This window comes from Notothenia rossii, assembly GCF_949606895.1.
Source record: "Notothenia rossii genome assembly, chromosome: 1".
Taxonomy (NCBI): Eukaryota; Metazoa; Chordata; class Actinopteri; order Perciformes; family Nototheniidae; genus Notothenia; species Notothenia rossii.
The window spans coordinates 27,082,967-27,103,767 of NC_136912.1; the positions used below are offsets into that span (position 1 = coordinate 27,082,967).

General features: G+C 40.8%; 2 protein-coding genes across 2 annotated transcripts; both read left to right on the top strand.

Annotated features, from left to right (window-relative positions):
* Positions 1-13,385: 13,385 nt before the first annotated feature.
* On the top strand, positions 13,386-15,743 carry LOC307015822 (homeobox protein MSH-C-like). The gene is made up of 2 exons (XM_079644707.1): positions 13,386-13,892; positions 14,432-15,743. The coding sequence occupies exons 1-2, from the start codon at positions 13,472-13,474 to the stop codon at positions 14,842-14,844; spliced, it is 834 nt and encodes a 277-aa protein (XP_079500833.1). The 5' UTR covers positions 13,386-13,471; the 3' UTR covers positions 14,845-15,743.
* A 1,515-nt stretch (positions 15,744-17,258) lies between these two features.
* Positions 17,259-20,661, top strand: atp5pd (ATP synthase peripheral stalk subunit d). The gene is made up of 6 exons (XM_079651273.1): positions 17,259-17,383; positions 18,538-18,668; positions 19,501-19,597; positions 19,934-20,005; positions 20,302-20,364; positions 20,477-20,661. Exons 2-6 carry the CDS (start codon positions 18,547-18,549, stop codon positions 20,606-20,608), a joined length of 486 nt encoding a protein of 161 aa, XP_079507399.1. The 5' UTR covers positions 17,259-17,383; positions 18,538-18,546; the 3' UTR covers positions 20,609-20,661.
* Positions 20,662-20,801: the final 140 nt, after the last annotated feature.

A 20,801-nucleotide genomic window follows, 5' to 3' on the forward strand; every position in this document is an offset into this window, starting at 1 on the left:
TGAACTTATTGTGTTCTATCTTTATTCCACATAAGACGAGTTTTGTTAATGTCATTCAACTTTCAGCATTCCCTTTAAAGTAAAAAGTGAATGCCACAAATTATTTTCAAGGTATATCTTTGAGACACATTAAAAAACAAAACTGTTGCTTTAATTTTCAAACTGTAAATCACACGAGTTGCTGTCTAAACCTGAAAAAGTCCTTGTTATTACCCTCAAACATGTTGGTCAGGTAGGAGAGGGGACCTCTCGTAAAATAGGCAATAACACGTGTTTCAAATTGGCCATTGGTTATAGATTGGTTTACAAGGCTGGCTGGTTATCGGCCCAGTGGCATTTCCCCGTGTTGATAAAGCACCAGGGACTTGTGGGTCAATTAGTTTGCCACAGCAGAAATTCCTACAGACAGCCAATTAAAGCTCTTGGCCTGCAGTCATGAAGCCCTTCCTGTTGACGGCTCACGCAGTTATTCTGAGCCCCGGCAGCTCCTCACTCCTGCCGGTGTACATACTTATTCTACGTACAGTGCTGTAAAGAGAGCGCTTTAGGAGATCCCCATAGTTAGCTGAAATTACTTTGAAAAAAAGTCAAAGTATGTGCCGGTCATTCGGTGCAATGCAGTGATTGAGTTCCTAATTTTCTTGCTTTTAAGTCACAGGAATGCATTTGCAAAAACATAAACACAACGTATAAAGAAATAAACAAAATCAAAACGGGTAAAAACAAGTGCATCTGTTCAAAGGAGCAGTCAGAGCTCAGGGATGATTGGAGTGTGGGCCAATGTGGTGCGGAGAGTAGACAAAAGACGACGGGAGATGATTGCAGGGAATCAATTTTCCATTCTGCCTCAGAGCAAACCTAACCTCGAGGAGGATAAACTTTTATCTTTTAAAAACAAAAGTGCTCCCTTTCACAAGCTTTTATTATGAGGGCTTTTGTTCACGAACGGGCTGCAAATTGTTGTTTTTCTGACGTGACGCAAACAGAGCATAACAGTAAACACTGATCCATTGTGGGATTTCAGCGGAGAGGATACTTTTGAAGAGCACGTGTGTGTGTGTGTGTGTGTGTGTGTGTGTGTGTGTGTGTGTGTGTGTGTGTGTGTGTGTGTGTGTGTGTGTGTGTGTGTGTGTGTGTGTGTGTGTGCGTGTGTGCGTGTGTGTCATCTTTGTAAAGTCCTGCAAATAAAGACACATGCGTACATGTACACATTTAAAATTCTGTGGCCACATTTTGTTAAAAATAAAATAATCCTTTTCCCAATCATCCATTTTGCAAAAAGCATAAAACTTAAAAGATTATCCATATAATGTGATCAGATTCAGTCACACGCAGGATGGCTTCATGTCTGTCTGTGTGCCAGGGGCCTCAAACAAAACAGAGTTGGTTCCTGGGATCACTTCACTATCATCCTCGCGGCTACGACTACATGCACAACCACTTATAATCACTTATAACAACTCTATAGACACGCCGGGCGTCAGCTGATCCACGCCGACAGGCCCAAGCAGCGGCACCCCGGGAGAATCACCCTTTAAAGCTCAATTATCTCATGGAGCCAGTGTCATTTCAAAAAGGCCAACAGTAGAAGATGTTGGCCCCTGATAAGGGACACATGGGTTCCATCACTCTTAATTGAAGCAACGTTTCCTTGAAAAGAAACAACCCTGGAGCAATATGACAAAACAAACAGATTTAAGGACATAACAACTGTATTTGTAATAGAAACCTTTTTCATGGTGCATGGAAATTGCTTTTTGTGGGGCATATTTCTTTTTGAAAAAGTCATAGTTCAGAACAGCATGGTGAATGTATTTTTCTTTCTTTTTAACGAACATCATTCTGTCTTGGAGAGCGCACCATGACGATAGGTTTCCAAACCTTCTCAAATGTGATTACTGGTCTGCAAAAACCTCAAACAATGCCGTGGAAAGCATGTCACTTAGAGTCACAAGCCAAAGTCCTTCTGGGTTTTTTCATTCTCTTCTCTTTCTTTTCATCCTTATGATCTGAAGTTAAGAATAAAGACATAAGTCATGTGTTATGTCAACAGACGACAAGCAGAACAAATTTACAGTAAAAAAAAATAGCTGAGCTGCATAAGGAAAATGATCAATCTTGATTTGTGTATCATGTAAAGAAAAAGCAGCCTCTCTACTTTAATGTTGGGAGGAGTTGGTTAAATCCCTACAATAACATTTATGTCTGCATGCATGTATAAAAGTTTAAATTCAACAGAAAGAAACTCAGAAAAAGAAGGCTTGTTGATGCGGTCAATCTCAGCTTTCGTATTCCAATGCACAGCTATGCCCAAGTTTACTCCCAGGATCTGTAGGATGTATTTAGCATTTACAATTTCTCATTTACGGGGATATTATTACCTCTCTGGCACAGAGCCCCGTTTTCGGAATCCCTCCCTTTAATGTTAAATCATGTGGACATTAAAGTCTTTCCTTGACTTACAAGACATGACATCTCTGGAAACATACAACCAGGTCAAAGATGGAGCTCGTTAAAGGATTGCACACGACCACAAATTCACAGAGAGAAAAGGGGATAAAGAGAAAAAAATGTTTAGTTAACTCAGACTTCAGTCGTCGGGGAAGCGCGGCTTTGTAGCTGCTCGCTGGAGATGAGAGACAAAGACAGTTTTGTGCAAACTACTAAATACGGCTCCCCTGTCGTACTCATTTTAACTCGGGAAAATTGTGTTTGTTATCGACAATGGCTTTTAACAAGCACCACAAGCAAAAGGGGATATGACTATAAGGAGATAAAACCTCAGAATAACGTACACTGTACTTTTCTCCCTCTGATGTTAAATCAAGACCACGTTTTAAAAAAGGTCAGATATGATTAAAAGCTGCTGCGTGCAGCTATTTGATCACAAACTGTTTTTCCCTGTTCTCAGTGGCACCTAAGTAATGCAACATTGGCTCTTTTCTCAAATCATCCCTTCTTCATCATGACTTAGGTATTCATACTCCACCTTTAATCATCATTAAACAAATAATCTAAAACACACTCATTCTCCCAGTTGTTCTCACCTACAGAGTACAAAGAAATCTCCAATTGAGTTGTTTCGTCTTCACAGCGTCCATAGCCAACAGTCAGCCAGGCATACAGCTAACTATTTGTCTCATTAACTGCAGTTTGTATCCCATTAAACCAAGCCAGAAGGACACTTAATGCCCCCACAGACAAGCAAATTACAGAGTTTATATTGCAATCTTTAATTAGACTTTACTAGTCGCTTTAGATTTGGAAAAATTATTTTAAAGTCTTATTTTTCCATAGAAATCCAACAGATGAAGCAATGCCTGCATGCGAGAGAAGTTTACACATCCCATAACCGGTCGATAATCGCATTCACTTCATTCTGAGCACTTTTACCCCCCTCTTACTGCTAGATTGCCCAACATCATGATGCAATTTAGGTTTTTTAATCACCGTTTTAGCAGTTACAGTGCGACTGTCCGATTTCCTGCAACAAAAGTGTGTAGCACCATTAGCACGAGTAATTCCACACAGCAGGCCTCCAGTTGTGCATGTGATCAGACGAGAAGAAAACAACAAGCTTCACAATGGAAAACGTGAGCTAATGTCCTCGACCGTCCTACCTTGTTGTGGTTTTTCTCTGGGGCATTTACATTCTGTAGTGTAGACATTATGGGGGAGAAATACCTGCAGCTGGGATACAATCCCTCGCCTCGGTTGTTTTGTGTGTTTGTGCTCAAGCTCGCCCTAGTTTTCAGGTGTGTTTAAAGACATACCATCTCATATGCAATGCTGAAATGTGTGACTGTCCCACAAGATTTCCCTAAGTGGGTCTGGATGAGAGCTGGAAAGTTGTTGCAAGGTCAGCGGTGAGTCATGAAGCTGAAGGCAGACCACTGGGGAGTGTGGTGCAGCGCTGGGATACTTTGCTACTGTGTCATCGTTACGTTAAGGGATGTCAAGGTCGGGCCTTTAAAGTGTTCCCACAAAGGATCCCCTCTTCTCCCCGCGCTGGCCTGCACAAGTCATTTTGTGGACAACCACGTACCTACGAAAAGTGTATTTTCACATAAACCCAGGACCATATGCCTGACAACACAGAGGCTAACCTCTGCGTTTTGGCTTAAGCCGCCTTTCAGTCCAACAAGTCAAACAAGCAAAGCCACGCAGCGGGTCAGATATTGAAATTCTTGCACTTATACAGTGAAAAGCAAAACAGAGAGAATTCTTATCCTGTTTTAAACTTTGTCATATATAAACGTAGCCAGGGCTGTGGTGATATCTGATAAAATAGATAAAAATTACATTATTGGCTTTTATAGCCCACTGAAAACATAGCCCTAAGGTATGCTATTTGGCACAGAGCAGCTCGTAATATGTCTAAGAATTGTTACCATCTGGCTTGACTGCAGGGAATGCTTCTCTCCTAAAAACCTCAAAGACAAAATGATACAAGTAAAAACCAGTATTCATAACCAGGTTGGCTTTTTATGGATGCCTGTCCACATCAATTTGGCTCCACAGAGTCTTGAAGATAACTCGCGCTATTTAGAAGCAATCATTTTCTTCATTCCAAAACGTTTATTTCACTAATTCTCTCTAACGCTACGGCATCTGAATACAGTATTATTTTTAAAGCCGGATGTTTCCTGCCTTTGACAAAAACAGCAATGTTCATACAGTACAGCATGCCGTAGTGACAAGGAAGAAAAAGCAGCATCAGTATTTGGTTTGCCCGGTTAGTTTCATCACAACAACCCAAAAACATAACTAGAATATGCAACCTCTCTGTGTGGACAAAGATATGTTATCCCCCGACATTTTAACCCCTTTTTTCTGAGCTACACCCTTCTAATCGCACTCCTGTACACAGTTTCAGCCCCCATTACCTTATTATGAGATTACAATGTCAATGTGCTCAGAATTGTGACAATTACAGTAAGTGGTGGAGTAATTTTGAGCATTAAATGGGGTCTTTGTGTGCTATTTTGTTGTATATTTCCGCGGCCTGTCATAGGTTGAAAGAAGGCATTCAGGCGTATAGTCTAATACTTTCTCAAATGTTCTATACAGTGGGCAGGTATACAGATGCATGTGTATATGGGAGCATTATGGTAATATAAATGCAGAGTTACATACTCAAATTTGCAAACACATTTAGAGTCACACTGACAAGCTTTGTGTGTGTGTGTGTGTGTGTGTGTGTGTGTGTGTGTGTGTGTGTGTGTGTGTGTGTGTGTGTGTGTGTGTGTGTGTGTGTGTGTGTGTGTGTGTGTGTGTGTGTGTGTGTGTGTGTGTGTGTGTGTGAGAGCACTGAGGCCTGTGGCATATGAAACATGAGTCCCTGTTTAGCAGTGTGAACAGTGGGGGAGAGAGGAGGCGGGAGGCTGTTTTCTCAATGCCTCCTTGACCTGTCACTATTGATGATGTGTGTATGTGCGTGGATCTGTGTGTGTGTGTGTGTGTGTGTGTGTGTGTGTGTGTGTGTGTGTGTGTGTGTGTGTGTGTGTGTGTGTGTGTGTGTGTGTATGTGTGTGTGTGTGTGTGTGTGTGTGTGTGTGTGTGTGTGTGTGTGCGTGTGCATGTGCGTGTGCGTGTGCGTGTGCGTGTGTGTGTGTGTGTGTGTGTGTGTGTGTGTGTGTGTGTGTGTGTGTGTGTGTGTGTGTGTGTGTGATTGTGTGTATATGTGTGTGTGTGTGTATATGTGCATGTGAGTGTGTGAGAATCCAGCAGACATCTACAGGGGGACAGCGAACCCCTCACCCTCCTCCCCTGCTGCCGATATCTCTCATGCCACCACCAGCCCCCCTCCCTCCCTTCCCACCTCTCTGCCTCCTCTCCTCCCCTCTCCTGGCGCCCCGGTATGAGAGAGAAAGCTGTTGTTAATAAAAAGTTTTCAAAGAATGGGATGAAAAGGGAGGTGAAATTGAGCGGCCCTGGCCGTATTATTTCTTCTCCGTATGGGAGCTGGCCTCTCGCGGTCTCTCCGACGCTCTCGGACCGGGAGGGGGTCGCTGGCTCAGTGACCATTACTGCCCCAGGGCCAAAGCAAATGATTTGCCTCTCTGAGGCTTCAAAGGGGAGCAATTACACTTAAGTAACCAAATGAAAAGATAGCCCAGCTTGGCAGCAGTTTGGGGGAAACAGTGGAGGCCTTTGAGGGAAGAGGCACCACACCTCAGGAGTAATATGTAACAGCTCGCATCACAGAGAGAGAAAAAAGAAGAGGAAGAAAATAAACAACAGAATATTCTGCCACTGAAAAGAAAAAAGGTGCTGAAACCTGCCCAAACCAAAACAACAACATAATTTAGAGCGGTTTACCAATCCAGCTGATCTTTTAGAGTAATTGTGGCCATATAGAAACACAAACCCGACCGCTGGCCACTTATCTGGCTGGCATAGCTTATCACATAAACACACACTGCATGCAACATTACATCATGCCAAATTTGAGAGAAATTAGATATGAAAGCTGTTTTGTTTTTAATTCTTCTTCAAATGTGCTCCACATTATTGTCACTGCTATGTGTTTATGGTTGATTGCTTGAGAACAAGGTTCAATCTCTGTGCCACAGACAGAAACACAGTGCATTCCTCCAATGCTGTGTTTGTTTGTTTACTTGTTGATATAAATATGTCTGTGTACACAAACTTCCAAAAGACATGAACATCTTGCATCCCATCGAGCTTGAGAGGACGATGCTAAAACAAGCGTGCGTGACACAATGAATAACATTAATTGCGATCTTAAGAGGCATGAGTTGCGTTTCTGTGAGTGGCATACATAAAGTCAACCTCTCCCCGCTGATAAAAGACTTGAAAAAGGCCCTATTGACTGAAGTGGAGACTGTGAGTTTGGCAGGGAGCTCACCTGTGGAGAGGAGTCTATAGCTGCATAGAAGGCCCAACAGCTGCCAGGGTTGTAAGTCTAGGCACCTAGCAGAGCTGCAGAATGGGAAATGCAAGGGACTCTTTCAATGCACTGCCACTTAGTAACAGAAGGCATGTGCCAAACTTGCAGAATGAGAATAAAAAACTCCCCCTTTGGAGTTCACTAAATATCAGCAGTGACTCTCTTTTTATCCCCACCCCTCCTCTCCCCCCTCCTCTCTTTCTCTTTGCTCCCTCTCCTTTAGTCTATTATAATTCCTCCATAAAAGAACAATGGTTGACTGAAAGACCCCCAAACCACAGAGATATACCAACAATCGGCAGGGAGAAGGAAAAGGGAGGGGGGTCTCAGCTGAAGTGTGGAAGCCATCAATTACTGAGGGCCTAAAGTTAACATCCCAGCAGGATATGAGCATTAGAATGCAGATATGGGCAGGCCATGGGCAGCAGATGCCTAGCGGAGCGGTCAAAAGAGCACGCCGAGCTCATGAGAGGACATATGCAATGTGGGAGACTCTCGCCTCTCGCTTTGGAATCCAAAGAAGAATAGAAAATTAAATTGAATGATGATTGTAGTAGCAGTTCAAAAGAGCCCATTGTGCGGAACAAACTGGAATTATGGGTTCGAAATGGGACAAACAACGGACATTGCACATAATGGAAGCCAATACACATGGCTGTGGTGCAGCCTCAATACATCTCACACATCAGCAGTGAGATTTCCTTGGATCTGGGGTTTGCCGCTCCAACAAGTGGCCCTATGGTCTCCAGTCGGGTCTCAAACGCACCGTGATTCCTCCACACACTGCCCTAAGAGGATTTTCCCCTCTCACCACATCTCTCTATTCTGACCGCTCAGCAAGAATCAGCCCTCTGGGCTTCCTCGCACAGCTAATTTACACTAGCCTGCAGGCTACCTTCACAGTGAGAACAGTGCAATTGTATTTTCAGGCTCATTAAGCAATAGCACAAAAAAGGGGGAGCTCTTACCCCCCATCTACTTTCCCGTTCACGCTCTGTTCAGCGGGAGAGAAAGGGGGAGTACAGAAGAGATAAAAGGTGGGATAAAGAAATGTGGCTAAATTATAGTTGTGAGGCTTTATCAGGTTGTTTGTGTTTACATCATCAGCTAGTTTGGGAGCTGGGTTGAGGAGGAGGTGGAGGAGGAGGAGGAGGTGGAGGAGGAAGAAGAAGAAGAGAGCCGGCACAGTTGCTACTCTCGATCTTCTGAGAACCAATCCGGCTGCTCGGTAGCAGCCCTATTCAGGATCAACCCATGCTTGTTTATTTGAAAGAGACCCCGCTTTTTAAACTTCCCACCCTCTCCATTGTTCCACTTCTCATGGGGAGGACTTTGAAATTGTAATCTCAGGATATTCAAACACACACATTTGTTCTGACCTTTGGTGACTGCAATAACATTATTACTATAAGACAGGCATTGCCAATTTGGATCTGCGCTGCATTCAACCACTTTGACTTCAACGCTTTGTAAACATAAAGTATTTCTATGGTGAGTTAGATTAAGAAATTAAGGGTGATTCTTGTTAGTCATTAAAACTATATAAAATTAAGTTATGGCCTAAGCTGATTCAAATGTACCGTTGAGTTAAAAAGGAGAAGTCTTTTAAAATGTGAAGAAACATCAATTTAGACACTAGAAAAAAGTGTAACCGGTTACCATTAGAGAGATTTTCACCATTACATTTAATTAAACAATTATATATAAGGCCTGTTAACTGAAAATAAACCCCTTCATCCTTCTCATTTTCTTCATTTACATTTTTTTGTTTTAACATTTAACCTCATGGAAAGAAACATTTTCAATTTTATTTATATATATATATATATATATTGTGTAATCGCCTTATGAAAAGTGCAGTTTCTCCCTTTATTGTTTGTGATTATTATTATTTTTAGAAAGATCTGTAAATGAATAGAAAAAGATAGAACATAACATTTTCCTCAACCAAATCTAAACAACAGCTATTGACTTATATATGAGGTGCAAAATAAAAATATGTTCTATAATATATACCAAATTGGTGTAATTTATACAATAGTTACTGGTTTTGACCTCAGCCAAGCAGTGAAAGAGAAAATTGATGCTGCTGCCTTGGCTTTTTTTTTTTTTTTTTTAAATGTACTGCATCACAACTTTGGCTGCTAAGAGCATATGAGATTGTGGTGAAATTCTTGGGTTGTGAATGAGACCACAGAGCAGCCACACAAAGTTCCTCGTCCCAAGTGCTCAACCTAACTCGCCCACTCGCATTGTCTCTAGTTTTTCCTCAAGAATGTGGATTTCTATGGCCGACGGCAAGCCAGACAAAATTGCCAATTGCATTGTCACCTCTTGTGGTTTTTCTCCTCAACAATCTCTATTGGCAGCAGAGTTCAGGAGGAACCCTCTAAAAAAACACATCTGCTTTTAAAGATGCTCGAGTGGGAAACAGTGTTCAAGATGGTATCTAAAGAAGTAGTCAGTTTATGAGAAAACATCGATTTCAGCCTGAGTAGCAAATTCATTTTCCACCACCACCACAGTGGAAAGAAATAAACTCTGTTATGTTTAGGTTTGAGTTAAAAAAAAACAGCAGCTATAACGCCGCAGGACACTCCATCCCCTGTTTGCTTTTTTGCAGTCCAAAAAACAAAGCCATGATGAAGGCAGCTTGCATCCTTCGCTACAGTGCAGCAAAACTAGTTTCCTCATTACCCTGCATTCGAACACGGGGCACTCTGATGCCACAAGAGGAAGTGGCTTTGGCAGAAAATGTCAAACCAGCGTTTAAGTGCAGGGATGAAGCGGCTCTGATGTGGATTGGATCAACTTGTTAAGTCAAATGAAAGGTCAAGATATTTTTCCACAGCACTGAGCAACCCTCAGAGCAGCTATTTAAGCTGCTGTTAAATGGAGAGCGCCATGCTGGTTACCGTATGTAAGGAAAGCACACGTGTCGACAGAGGCAGGAAATTAAACCAATACACAGAAAGATAAATAGTTACCTCTTGTTTTCACGCTGAAATTAAGACTACACTTCCCCACAGAGGTGTTCCTGTTCTTACCGACAAGGGAGAGCAATGTGAGAGTGACGTGTCAGGGTGACGCTCAGTTGTCCCGCGGCTACTCCGCGCTGTCATGTCAGCAAAATGTCCATCTCGTGGAGGCCTTTAGCTACAGGTCTTTGTGTCACTGTCGACACATCTCACAGGGATTGGGTTCCACAGCTCGCTCACTCCTCTAAATGATGTGTTTGTTTGTCAGAGAGCCTCGCTACAGCAGGGAATTCACACATTGTTGATGGAGGACAGACACAAGCTCACCTGGACTCCCACAAAGTCTGACTTCATCAGCACCTCAAGTCCTCACTGGATCATCTTTTTGGAGAAAAACAAATGCGAGAATTACGTTATAATCTTGTTGAATTGTTTCCTCACATAGCTTATCATTCAGCCAATTGGCCCTTGCTCTTTACGAGCTGGCTAAGTGGTTCCATCTAAGCATCGAGCATTTCATACACGTACAAAAGTTTTAATTTCCAGTGCCAGCCAAGGGGAAAGTGCTTCCCATCGAGCTTGCACCGACCTTGAGGGACAGATCTGCTTTCAAACTCACTAACACCTTTTGACACAGTTCACTCGCCTGCATGCTGTTACAGAAATGTCTTTTGAGGTAGGGGAGAGGGGGCCCGAAGCTAAATACACTGAAGCAAACACCAGGGGAGGAGAGGTAACTATACTTCATGTGTAGATTTATCTCTGGGTGAAACTGTATCGGATGAATCTCTGTTTGAGTCTGTGTGCTCCACGGGACAACTCTCATCCCCTTCTTTCACAACACTACGGAGGTGAGATAGAGAGAAGGGTACACGTTCGCTGGGATTTAAACCCAAACCAGCTGGGTTACGAGAGGCCCTGGTGAGTGAGGAGACAGAGGGCCGGCTTTGTCAGAAAGAAAACGAAGGAGCGCACTCAACATCAGGATTTACTCAAGTTGAATCATCAACCAGTCGTGGCTCTTACCTGACGATGGCTCAACTGTTCTTTGCACTTGAAGGCTTTCAAGACGCCGACCATTAGTTCTCTCAATAAAACGTGTTGTTTATCAAACAATCTTGTTTTATATTGATTTGAGAAACAGCAGCTAATTTTCACAGTTAAAGTTGTATGAGGGAACCTTTTTTTCTTTTGATTTATGTATGTTTTTGACATATCACAAACACTTTTCAAGTCAAAGTCTAGATGAGGATGTAGTTGATGGCATTAACACACATGGGAACACTGGTATCCTTGTCTGTGTGAGGCAAAAAAGTTAACACTGACTTATTTTAACTTGCATATAAGTAACAGCATTTAAATAGAAAATATATTTTACTAATCGTACCCAATTCGTTTTGTTGTTGTTTGTTTTAATTTACAATCTTAACCACTTGTTTAAAAATGTGCCTGCCATCTGGGAGAAAACATGTTTCCCTCTAACTGTTATTGGGAATGCAGTTTAATTGTACAACAATGTCATTTCAGATGAGAGAGTTGGGAAAGGCAACTGATTGTGGTTTCTACACACGAAAATCTAATAAAAATAACGATTCATTGTTTCATCCAACTAAGCAATTAAGCATTAAAAGGACTAATGAATTAAAGTTCTCGGATTAACCACTGGCGCAGATCAATCCATCATCTCATTTAGCCTCTATAATTGTATATTTGATAGTGTTGATGAGAGTGGAGCTCTCGTGGGGTCTCATGTTGGGACTGATGATGTCCAGGAGGCCACAGTGTGCTGCTGACACATTTAATGTGATATCAGCTTGGACCTTTGTTGAAAGGGGATTCATAGATGCAAAAGTACAAGGAGCTTTATGTCCCAAGTTGTAAAACAAGGATCATATTGAGGAGAAATAATCATTATGGCACAAGAAAGAACTAACTAGAAAACTAAATAAACCCACTTTACGATACCTTACAAGCTGACTTTAGTCCATTTGATTCTGAATTGATCCCCCTATCAAATTGAATTCATCCATCTGAACATTTTATAAAGTAGCTATAGCTCCACATTAACTATAGCAGTGTAAATACTGGAAATGTGTCAATAAGTTGTATTTGTCACATTCATTAATTCAAGGTACAACTCCTTGTTCATGCTATTTTTTTTCAATCATTTTATGGGACTATTCAGCAAAATGACTTTTGTTTCTTTATGTATTTTAAGTTCATTTTGCTGATTAACTTATACTTTCAAGTGAAGTTTTAAATGCCTTGTACTAATATATACTTACGTATTTGTACCTAAACGTGAGCAAAAGAAAATGAGTAGGCTACTGAGATAACTGACTTATTATCACCAGTACTTATCAGGAAAGTGACCTGTAGTTACTCAAGCAGATATTATCCTGCAAATACTTTTTGCTGAGCACAACAATGGCAAATTAAATAGTTTTCTTAACAATTCACTCTGTTAAATATCTTTCAATATATGTAGGCAGTGGGCCTACAACATGTATTTGTAACCTGTTCTGAAGTCTAAGGAGGTGAAGTGAGATGATCACTTTGCATCATTGCTGTGAACATTTCATTAAACTTGTCAAACTGAATTAAATCCCACCTTCGACAGTTTCGGACTAGACGTGAAACAGTTAACTGTCAGCGCCTGCTTCCTCCCAGCAGCTCCATGCAGTGGACTATGAAATATTTGGAGGACAATTGGTTAAGTGGAGTTAACCGTTGCCTTTTCTCCCCGAGGTATCTTCCTTTTTGATCCTGCCGAGCCTGGCGCCTTGCAAAACACAACTTGTCTGGCTTATTAAATAGTATGACCTGCAGAAAGAAAACGCCTGTTGCTTCTCAACTGAGGCCATTGTGCAGCGAGAAGAGCTCATGACAGGCCTTAAATTGCTGTAATGCTGTGTGACCAACAGTCACCTAATCAATTTCGATCGTAGGTTTGCACCTTTTCTTTCTTGATTTGATTATCTGATAAATTGTTTACTCGTTTTTTTTCCAGTCAGTTTTTAATGTTTTACGTAGCTTGTTTGAATAGTAAGTAATTATGTGTGATTTTATTTGATCTCTTAATGTTTTTATTTGTTCCTTCTCCTTTGATACAACTATCACTTTGATATTGACATGTGACTCTTTGGTCCCTGCTCAGCTTTACAGTAGTGGAATAATTCAAAGAATAGCAGCGATGGTGTGCCGGGCTAATGGGTGTAAATGGTCAAGAGAGTCCTCCCCACTGGTTAATTGCGCTAAAATTGGTCTAAGCTACTTTGTGAGGGCCATCAATAGCCGCGCGCCGCATGGGGTCTGTATGATTAACTTCTCCTTCCTTTCAAAGGACTCTTGATGTTCCCTTGGAAGGCAGCTAGCCAATCAAAGCCGCACTCCAATACGTCACAAGGCCAAAGGGACTAGCTGATTGGTGGGAGTGGAAAGGGGGAACAGTCCCTGTCGTTTTATAGACGACTCCATACAGCGAGTAAAAGCTACTGGGCACCGCTGTCAGCGCGGAGACGCATATTGGACACTGTACACTCGTCGACTCCATTTCTCTGAACGGGCCACACGGAGGTGCATGGCCCCATCCCCTTCTGTCACGATGAATCCTGTGCAGGGGTCGCCGTCCCAGGACGCCAAACAGCTTCATCAGAAAGAGGAGACGGATACGGAGGGCGAGGACAACCAGCCCAAAGACATGACCACTGAGAAAGGATACAAACCTCAGAGGACCAGCCTCCCGTTTAGCGTAGAGTCGCTGATTTCCAAGAATACCACCTGTCGGACTTCTTATCCCCCCTCAGACTTAGCTCAGGCCCTGCCGAAGCCCGTGGTTGGGCAAGGCGTGCAGTTCTCTCCAAGGACTCTTTACGCGGAAAGCAAGGTTTCCGCGAAGGGCTCACCGGGTGTTTCCAGCAATTCCAGTGAGGACAGCCCGCAGTTTTGTGAGAAAGAGCAGAGCACTTGGTACCAGACGTCCTCCTTTTCTACTTCGCCTCGTAAGTCCGTCCCTCTGCTGCTTTGAGAAATGCAAGGTTACTTTTCCCACAAACATCATGTTAGTCGATAATTAAGGCTGCCGAGAAAAGGCTTTATTAGACAACAGATACACAAAATGATTTGTTGCACCAGTCCTATTAGCTTTGCCCCATAGCTCTAAAGACCCTGCGGATATGTCTTTATTCTTTCTTGCATTCTGTGTTTTACAAAATGCAGATACATTATGGTAGTGTTGCCACTGAGCATGTGAAGCAATTTGGTTTGTTGGGTTATTTTTGCAAGCATCTTTATATGTGATATATACCCAAAAATGCAGGTGGCAAGCACATAATAATAACTTCAATATGCTTCAGCTTTATAAAGAATGCCAGCACAACTGAACATCATCAACAATATCTTTAATATAGCCTACTTATGGAAGTTTGCGTTGTATGTGTTTGCATTTGATATTGAATCTTTGCCTGTTCACTTGCTGCCTTTATCAACATACGCTTCAATGTAATCTTACCGCAGCGATTTCTTTGTCATTTTCCAACAGGGAGCACAAGTCCACCTCAGTGTCCTTTAAGGAAACACAAAAACAACAGGAAACCTCGCACTCCCTTCACTACCTCCCAACTGCTGGCGCTGGAGCGCAAGTTTCGCCAGAAGCAGTACCTCTCCATCGCCGAGAGAGCCGAGTTCTCCAACTCTCTCAACCTGACGGAGACTCAAGTCAAAATTTGGTTTCAGAACAGGAGGGCCAAAGCCAAGAGACTGCAGGAGGCCGAGCTGGAAAAGTATAAACTGGCTTCCAAGCCCATGCTGCCCGCCTTCGCGCTGCCTCTCCCCCTCGGAGCGCACATGGGCTCTCCAACGTGGTGTCCGTCAAACGCATTCGCGAGGCCCAGCATGCCGATCCCAGGACTGTTCGGCGGACCCGTCACTTATGGGATGTACTATTTATCTTAGTAGTAGTGTCTGTTTATGTTTTAAAAAGTGAAAGTGTCTTCTTTCAATACACTTATGAACAAGGATGATGCGTTTTGTGCACCTCCGTCTATTTTTAGCGGTTCAGAGAAATGTTCTAACCTCCAGAATTTAAAAAATATGATTTGGGTCACATTTTGCTATTTAATTGTGTGCGTAATTGGACTTAGTGAGTTTAGTTGTGCGCATTTTAAGGCCAGTTCTGTGGATTGTGGAGGCCTACATTACTGAGGCAGGACTCCAAAAGTAAATGTCAGGTTTTTAAACGACATGCCTTAAATATCTCTTTCAGTCCACAGTAGTTTGTAAAAGTGTGTCCAGAAGCAAGTCTGCTGAGGCGGAGGTTTAAAAGCAAAAGAAAAGTACTTAAACAGAGTCAGTGCCTTAAGTGTATCACTTGAAGTATTACTTATCAATCAGGATTGACATTTCTGGTACGACTGCAGGTTCCCAGAGTTGCTGTTTGAATGTTTGTATTTCCTTGAAGCAGTCACCATTTCTACGTCTTTTTCAAAACATGGAGCAAAATTATATTTTAGAAAAACAATGTGTATTAGATATTTTTGTATTATCACAACGTGGCCTTTCTGGGAGTGATGATAGATTTTCTTCGAGGTGTTTTGCTGTAAATGTAAATACAATGTGTAGAGTTCATAAAGCCTTGCTGCCTCGCTAAAAGAGCAGCAGGAAATGTGGTATTTATTGATAATCTTTGTATCTGTACTGTGTACATACATCCTTCTATCTAAGTGTTCAGTAACTTGTAAAGGCTGATTTTAGTAAATAAACATTATACAAGATCTGAAAGTGGCTGACTCATTTAAAAAAAAAAAAACCGCGTTAGCTATTTTGTTGAATTAGTGGAGTAGGAGTTGCGCTTATTCAACACATTTCAACAGACTTCCTTAATATAATGTTTATTTATGTATTTCTAGTGAAAGCACTGCCAAACTGCAACCATTGTTACCAATAAATGAAGCATTGCCTGCCCACTTGCCTAATTGTTTTATAATGGAACCTTAAAATGGCCTAATAATTACAACTGTGATTTTTCCAATATCGTGCCATTTACCTTACACAACTTTATACGTCAAACGAGCGAAGACACTATTCATAAAACACTTTGCAAATACACACTTTTGTGGATATGTTAACATCGGCCTTAATTTGAGTAAAACCTTTTTTAACACAACAATTTTAACTCTGTCTTCTTTTCCACTATTTTTTACAACACATTTGTAATGGTGAATACTTTTTAATTCAACATTTATTGTCAATTCATTGTCATTTCCAAAAAAAGGGAGTTGGAGTTGGAAGGCTGTTCACACAAACCTCCTGCCCAATAAAACAGCGTTAGGACAGTTGGTAAAATGTGGTGGGCCTTGTGCGGTTGCTGCGCACCTAAAGAGACCGATATTCACCTGCAAATGATGCTTCCAGCTAAAATAAATCCAGAAATATGGCAAAATGAGCACAAATGATCAGTTTGATGACATTTGGACAAAATATATCGTGAACGTGGTGCAATAATTGATTTCATTGTGCCCGTTGTTTTGATCCCTGAGGTAATCATTTATATTTTTAATCTATAGCCATGTTAATTGCAAGTACTTATACCTTTAATTAAGAAGAAAAACTACTTCCCTCAGTCTTATTTTTATGTTATTAGGTTCTAGTCGCACTACACAAAATGATCGTATGTCTGGTTTATATGGCTCAACAGTAACAAGAGTAATGCGACTTGCAGTTTAATATAGGTATTTATTTTCACTCCAAAGCACCTAGTTGTAAATATACAGTTTATCCTCAATGTCAGGGATGTAAAGTAACTGAGTACACAGGTAGGCCTACTCTAGTTAAGTAGAATTTGTTAATTGAACTCGAGTAGCCTATTTCATTTTTTTGTACAACACATTTCAGAAGTAAATAGGGTATTTTCCCTCTACTAAATTTATTCAAAAATATTGTTACTTTGCAGATTTGGATAAATGATGTGAAATATAATCAACACTTAAATTAGACGTTGGTTACATCTGGAGTAAATTCACAATTTACCCTGCAATTAATATACAAAGTCATTCAAACTAGCTGCACATTTACCAGCTTCATTGTATTCATATGTTTTTGTTTTTATCAAAACATATTATGTATTATTGTGAAATGGGCCAATCTGCAAAACGAGTAGATTTACTTTTGGTAGCTTAATATATTCAGATGCTATACTTTTCTACTTACGTTACCTTGAGTAACATTTGATTGCATGACTTTGATTTGTAACATAGTATTTTTACAAAGTGTTACTTGTACTTTTATTTAAGTACAAGATGTTAGTATATTTTCCACCTTTGCCAGAGACTACAGACCTATTATGAGCTTTTCCGACGGACAAATGGGCAGTGTAACTCTCGGTAGCTGCCCTGCCCGTCCAGCAGAGGGCGGTGGCGGCCATGTTGCTGATCCTCCACTCATAAAGAAAACCACTTCCGCTGCTCCACGACGTCACTACTCTTTCCGCAGCGAGGTGAGTACATCCGAGCAGCGATCTCCTAAATGAAATCTAAAGAAAGTCTGTTTAAATAGTTGTTTGTGCAACTTATACACGTGTCTTTGTGCATGGTTTTCAACAGTACACGTATATTTTCCTGGGTGTTTTGTGAAAAACCCTGTGTAATAGAGAGACTTGACTGACCTTCACTAGCAAGCTAACAGAGCTAGCAGGAGTCTTAAACATAATGTCAAGGGCCTGGTGTCATTGAATGCCTATGGTCAAACATGTGTTTTCACCTTGTCAACTTCTCCATTAGTTATTAAAAAACATTCCTTACAATGTAGCATAGTCTTTTTTCGAAACGTCACTTTCGAAAATGCATTTATACCTGAGGCTAACGCCACTTGTCCTTAACACAAACTGCTATGTGTTTATAACATCACAATGCGCCTTAAATTGCAAATACAAGTATGTTTCTCTGTCCAGGCTGCAACAATAATGCACCAATTAATCAATTATTTTTCATCTATATATAGGCTACATATAACCTTTGTGTCAGCAGCAGGTAAATGTCTTCCCATGTATGTCAACCGTAGTATAGCTAACGTAGACGATCACTACATAGTATACATTACATAGTGGAAATTAAGAAGAACTCTGTCATTATTAAACCTGCTACACATTCATTACACACAGCGCTGCAATACATCCTACATCCCAATACATCCTGTTAAGGGTAACATGTTGAAATCCATATTTCGTTTTTTTTAAATATTCGTTTTTTACCCTCACTGATATAAACGGGGTAAAATATTCGCCAGCGATTACAACTTGCAAGATGATCATACACTTTATCAACACCTACCTAAAACACAAGTATTACGTTTCACTTTTGACCTTGTTAGCAGACAAAAGCTCATTCAAAAACTAAGTAAGGGACCTTGAGTTCAGTTTTTTATCTCCTGTCAAACTCCCAAATAGCTTCAAGACACATTGAATATCAACATTTATGGAGCTGGGATTTATTGCAGTACTGTACTATAGTATTAGTATTAGCTAGATGTACTTCATTAACTTGCAACTCTGTGTGTATATAACCAGAAAATAGTTTTTTCCGTATTAGCCTGGTTTATTTTCATGTTTTTGATGGGTTTGATTTGACGAACAAATTTCCTTCTTCCTTTCAGACATACATAATGGCAGGCCGCCGTGTAGCCGTGAAGGCCATTGACTGGTTGGCGTTTGCCGAGAGGGTCCCACCCAACCAGAAGAGCATGTTCAATGCTCTGAAGACTCGCAGTGATGCCATCGCTGCCAAGTTAGTTTAACACAAACAACAGGCTTAGAATGCTATGCCAAGTCAGCTTGAATCAATTTAGGTCTTATAGTGTTGAACTGTACTTTACAGAAGTAAACTGTGAAAAATGTGGTTTGACGGAGCATGGACAAAATAAATTAAATTGTGCGTGGGGAAACAAGAAAGTTACCTGCGCGAACAGGTGGAGGTGGCGCTTCTTGAGAACACCAATGCTTTGCAATACTATTATGTTTACTTGTTGAAATTAAGTGAGTTATAATTCAAACTCTGACTTGTTTTTAAGGACATTTTGGCGAGGAGTGTAGTGCTATTTGTTTAAGGCCCGGGGTGCAAGTAGGACATGAGCGTGCACATCAATCAATTAATCAATCATATTGTATTAATAAAGCCCAATGTCACAAATGACACTTGTCTAAGGGGGCTTTACAGTGTGTACAAGGAATAGACTCTCCAGCTGAACTCGGCAACGCAGGAGATTATTTAAACCAGTGTACATTCATCTATAAAATTCTCACTGCATCAGCTGCCAACAGTGTTACTAGGAAAACCTCCTCTCTTTCATGAATGCGGACAAAAAAAGTTCATTACGTGTATTTGTCATTTTATTATTTTTGCTTATATGCATTTTATTGGGTTTCTTATTAGCAATTTATGCTAATGAGTTATTAAGTTGTCTCTGCACAGTTATTGTCTTACTCACCTTTTTGATCGACTAGGGAACACATTGGCTTATTCTTAACTCTTAAAAACCCATTTGAATCTTTGATGTCCTCTTGAGTTTGCTTACTGTACCTATATTGTCTGTTAAACTCCCATTGTCTCTTTGAACCAGACTGAGCTCCCTGCCAGAGACTGCTGCAGCCATTGACTGGAGTCTCTACCGGACCACGGTGGCCAAAGCTGGGATGGTTGATGATTTTGAGAAGAAGGTGAGCTTTACTTGACGGCAGTATTTAACTGATCATGAGCATAATGCAGTCGTTCAATGAAATGTGGGTGTAAGTAAAATCCCACATCTGACACTGGTAGTTAGCTTTACTGAGACCTTTCCACATAATGTAAAACACAATACAGGACCCAAATAAATGGTGAATTCAAAGGATTCTCTAAAGGCAGTAGAATCTGACAAAGCTTGGTTTGTCACTGAAGCTTTGTCTTAAAATAACTTATTTCCCCCCTGCAGATTTAATGACTTAAAGTGCTATTTTAATAATTGCAGTTTATGCGTTACAGTGCTAAATGCAAAATGCTCTTTTTACACACAGTTCCAAGCCCTGAAGATTCCTCAGCCTGTGGACACACAGACCTCCGCCATCAACGCACAGGAGACTGAAACTGTAAGTGATTATACCTACAACAACGGTATAAAGTTGTATAATTGGTTGACTTTTTATAAAAAGAAAGATCGTTAAATTGGTAACTATGCCATTTTTTTTTTAATAAGCACTTAAATGAGGTTAATATACACAATAGTTAACACTAACGAAATCCATCTGACACTGAAAAAAAAATTAGTTCATTAAAGCAAGGAAAGACAGAAACCAGAACCAGAATTCATTGAAATGTATTATTTGATAGTACCAGCATTATCTGTAGAAGTGTAAGGTCTAATTATTTCATATTTCTCCTACAGAATAAAGATGCTCTAGCCTACATTGAAGCTTCTAAGGCCCGCATTGCTGAATATGAGAAAGAGGTGAGACATTTGTTGCTAAAACCACTCTTGCACTTCATCAGTAAACCTGCATTTATAACCTTACTGTTTTTTTTCTGCTTCTCTTTTTCTATTCTTCCATGTTTGGTCTCAGCTGGGTAAATTTAAGGACATGATTCCAGTCGATCAGATGACCATCGAGGACCTCAACAATTACTTCCCCGAGACCAAATTGGACAAGGAAAAATATCCCTACTGGCCCCACCAGCCCATTGCGAGCCTGTAATCATATTTCTGGCCACTCGCCCATCAATAAAGTTTATGTATTTGGAAGAGAAACATTTGTTTATTTCATTATTTGATGCGCATGTTATTTTCAGTTTCTTGACTGTTATTTTTACATTAAGACCAGTAACAGCCTGTGATACTATAGTTTGAGCCCACAGGGGTAGCGATATAAAGGCTTCTTGCTAACATGT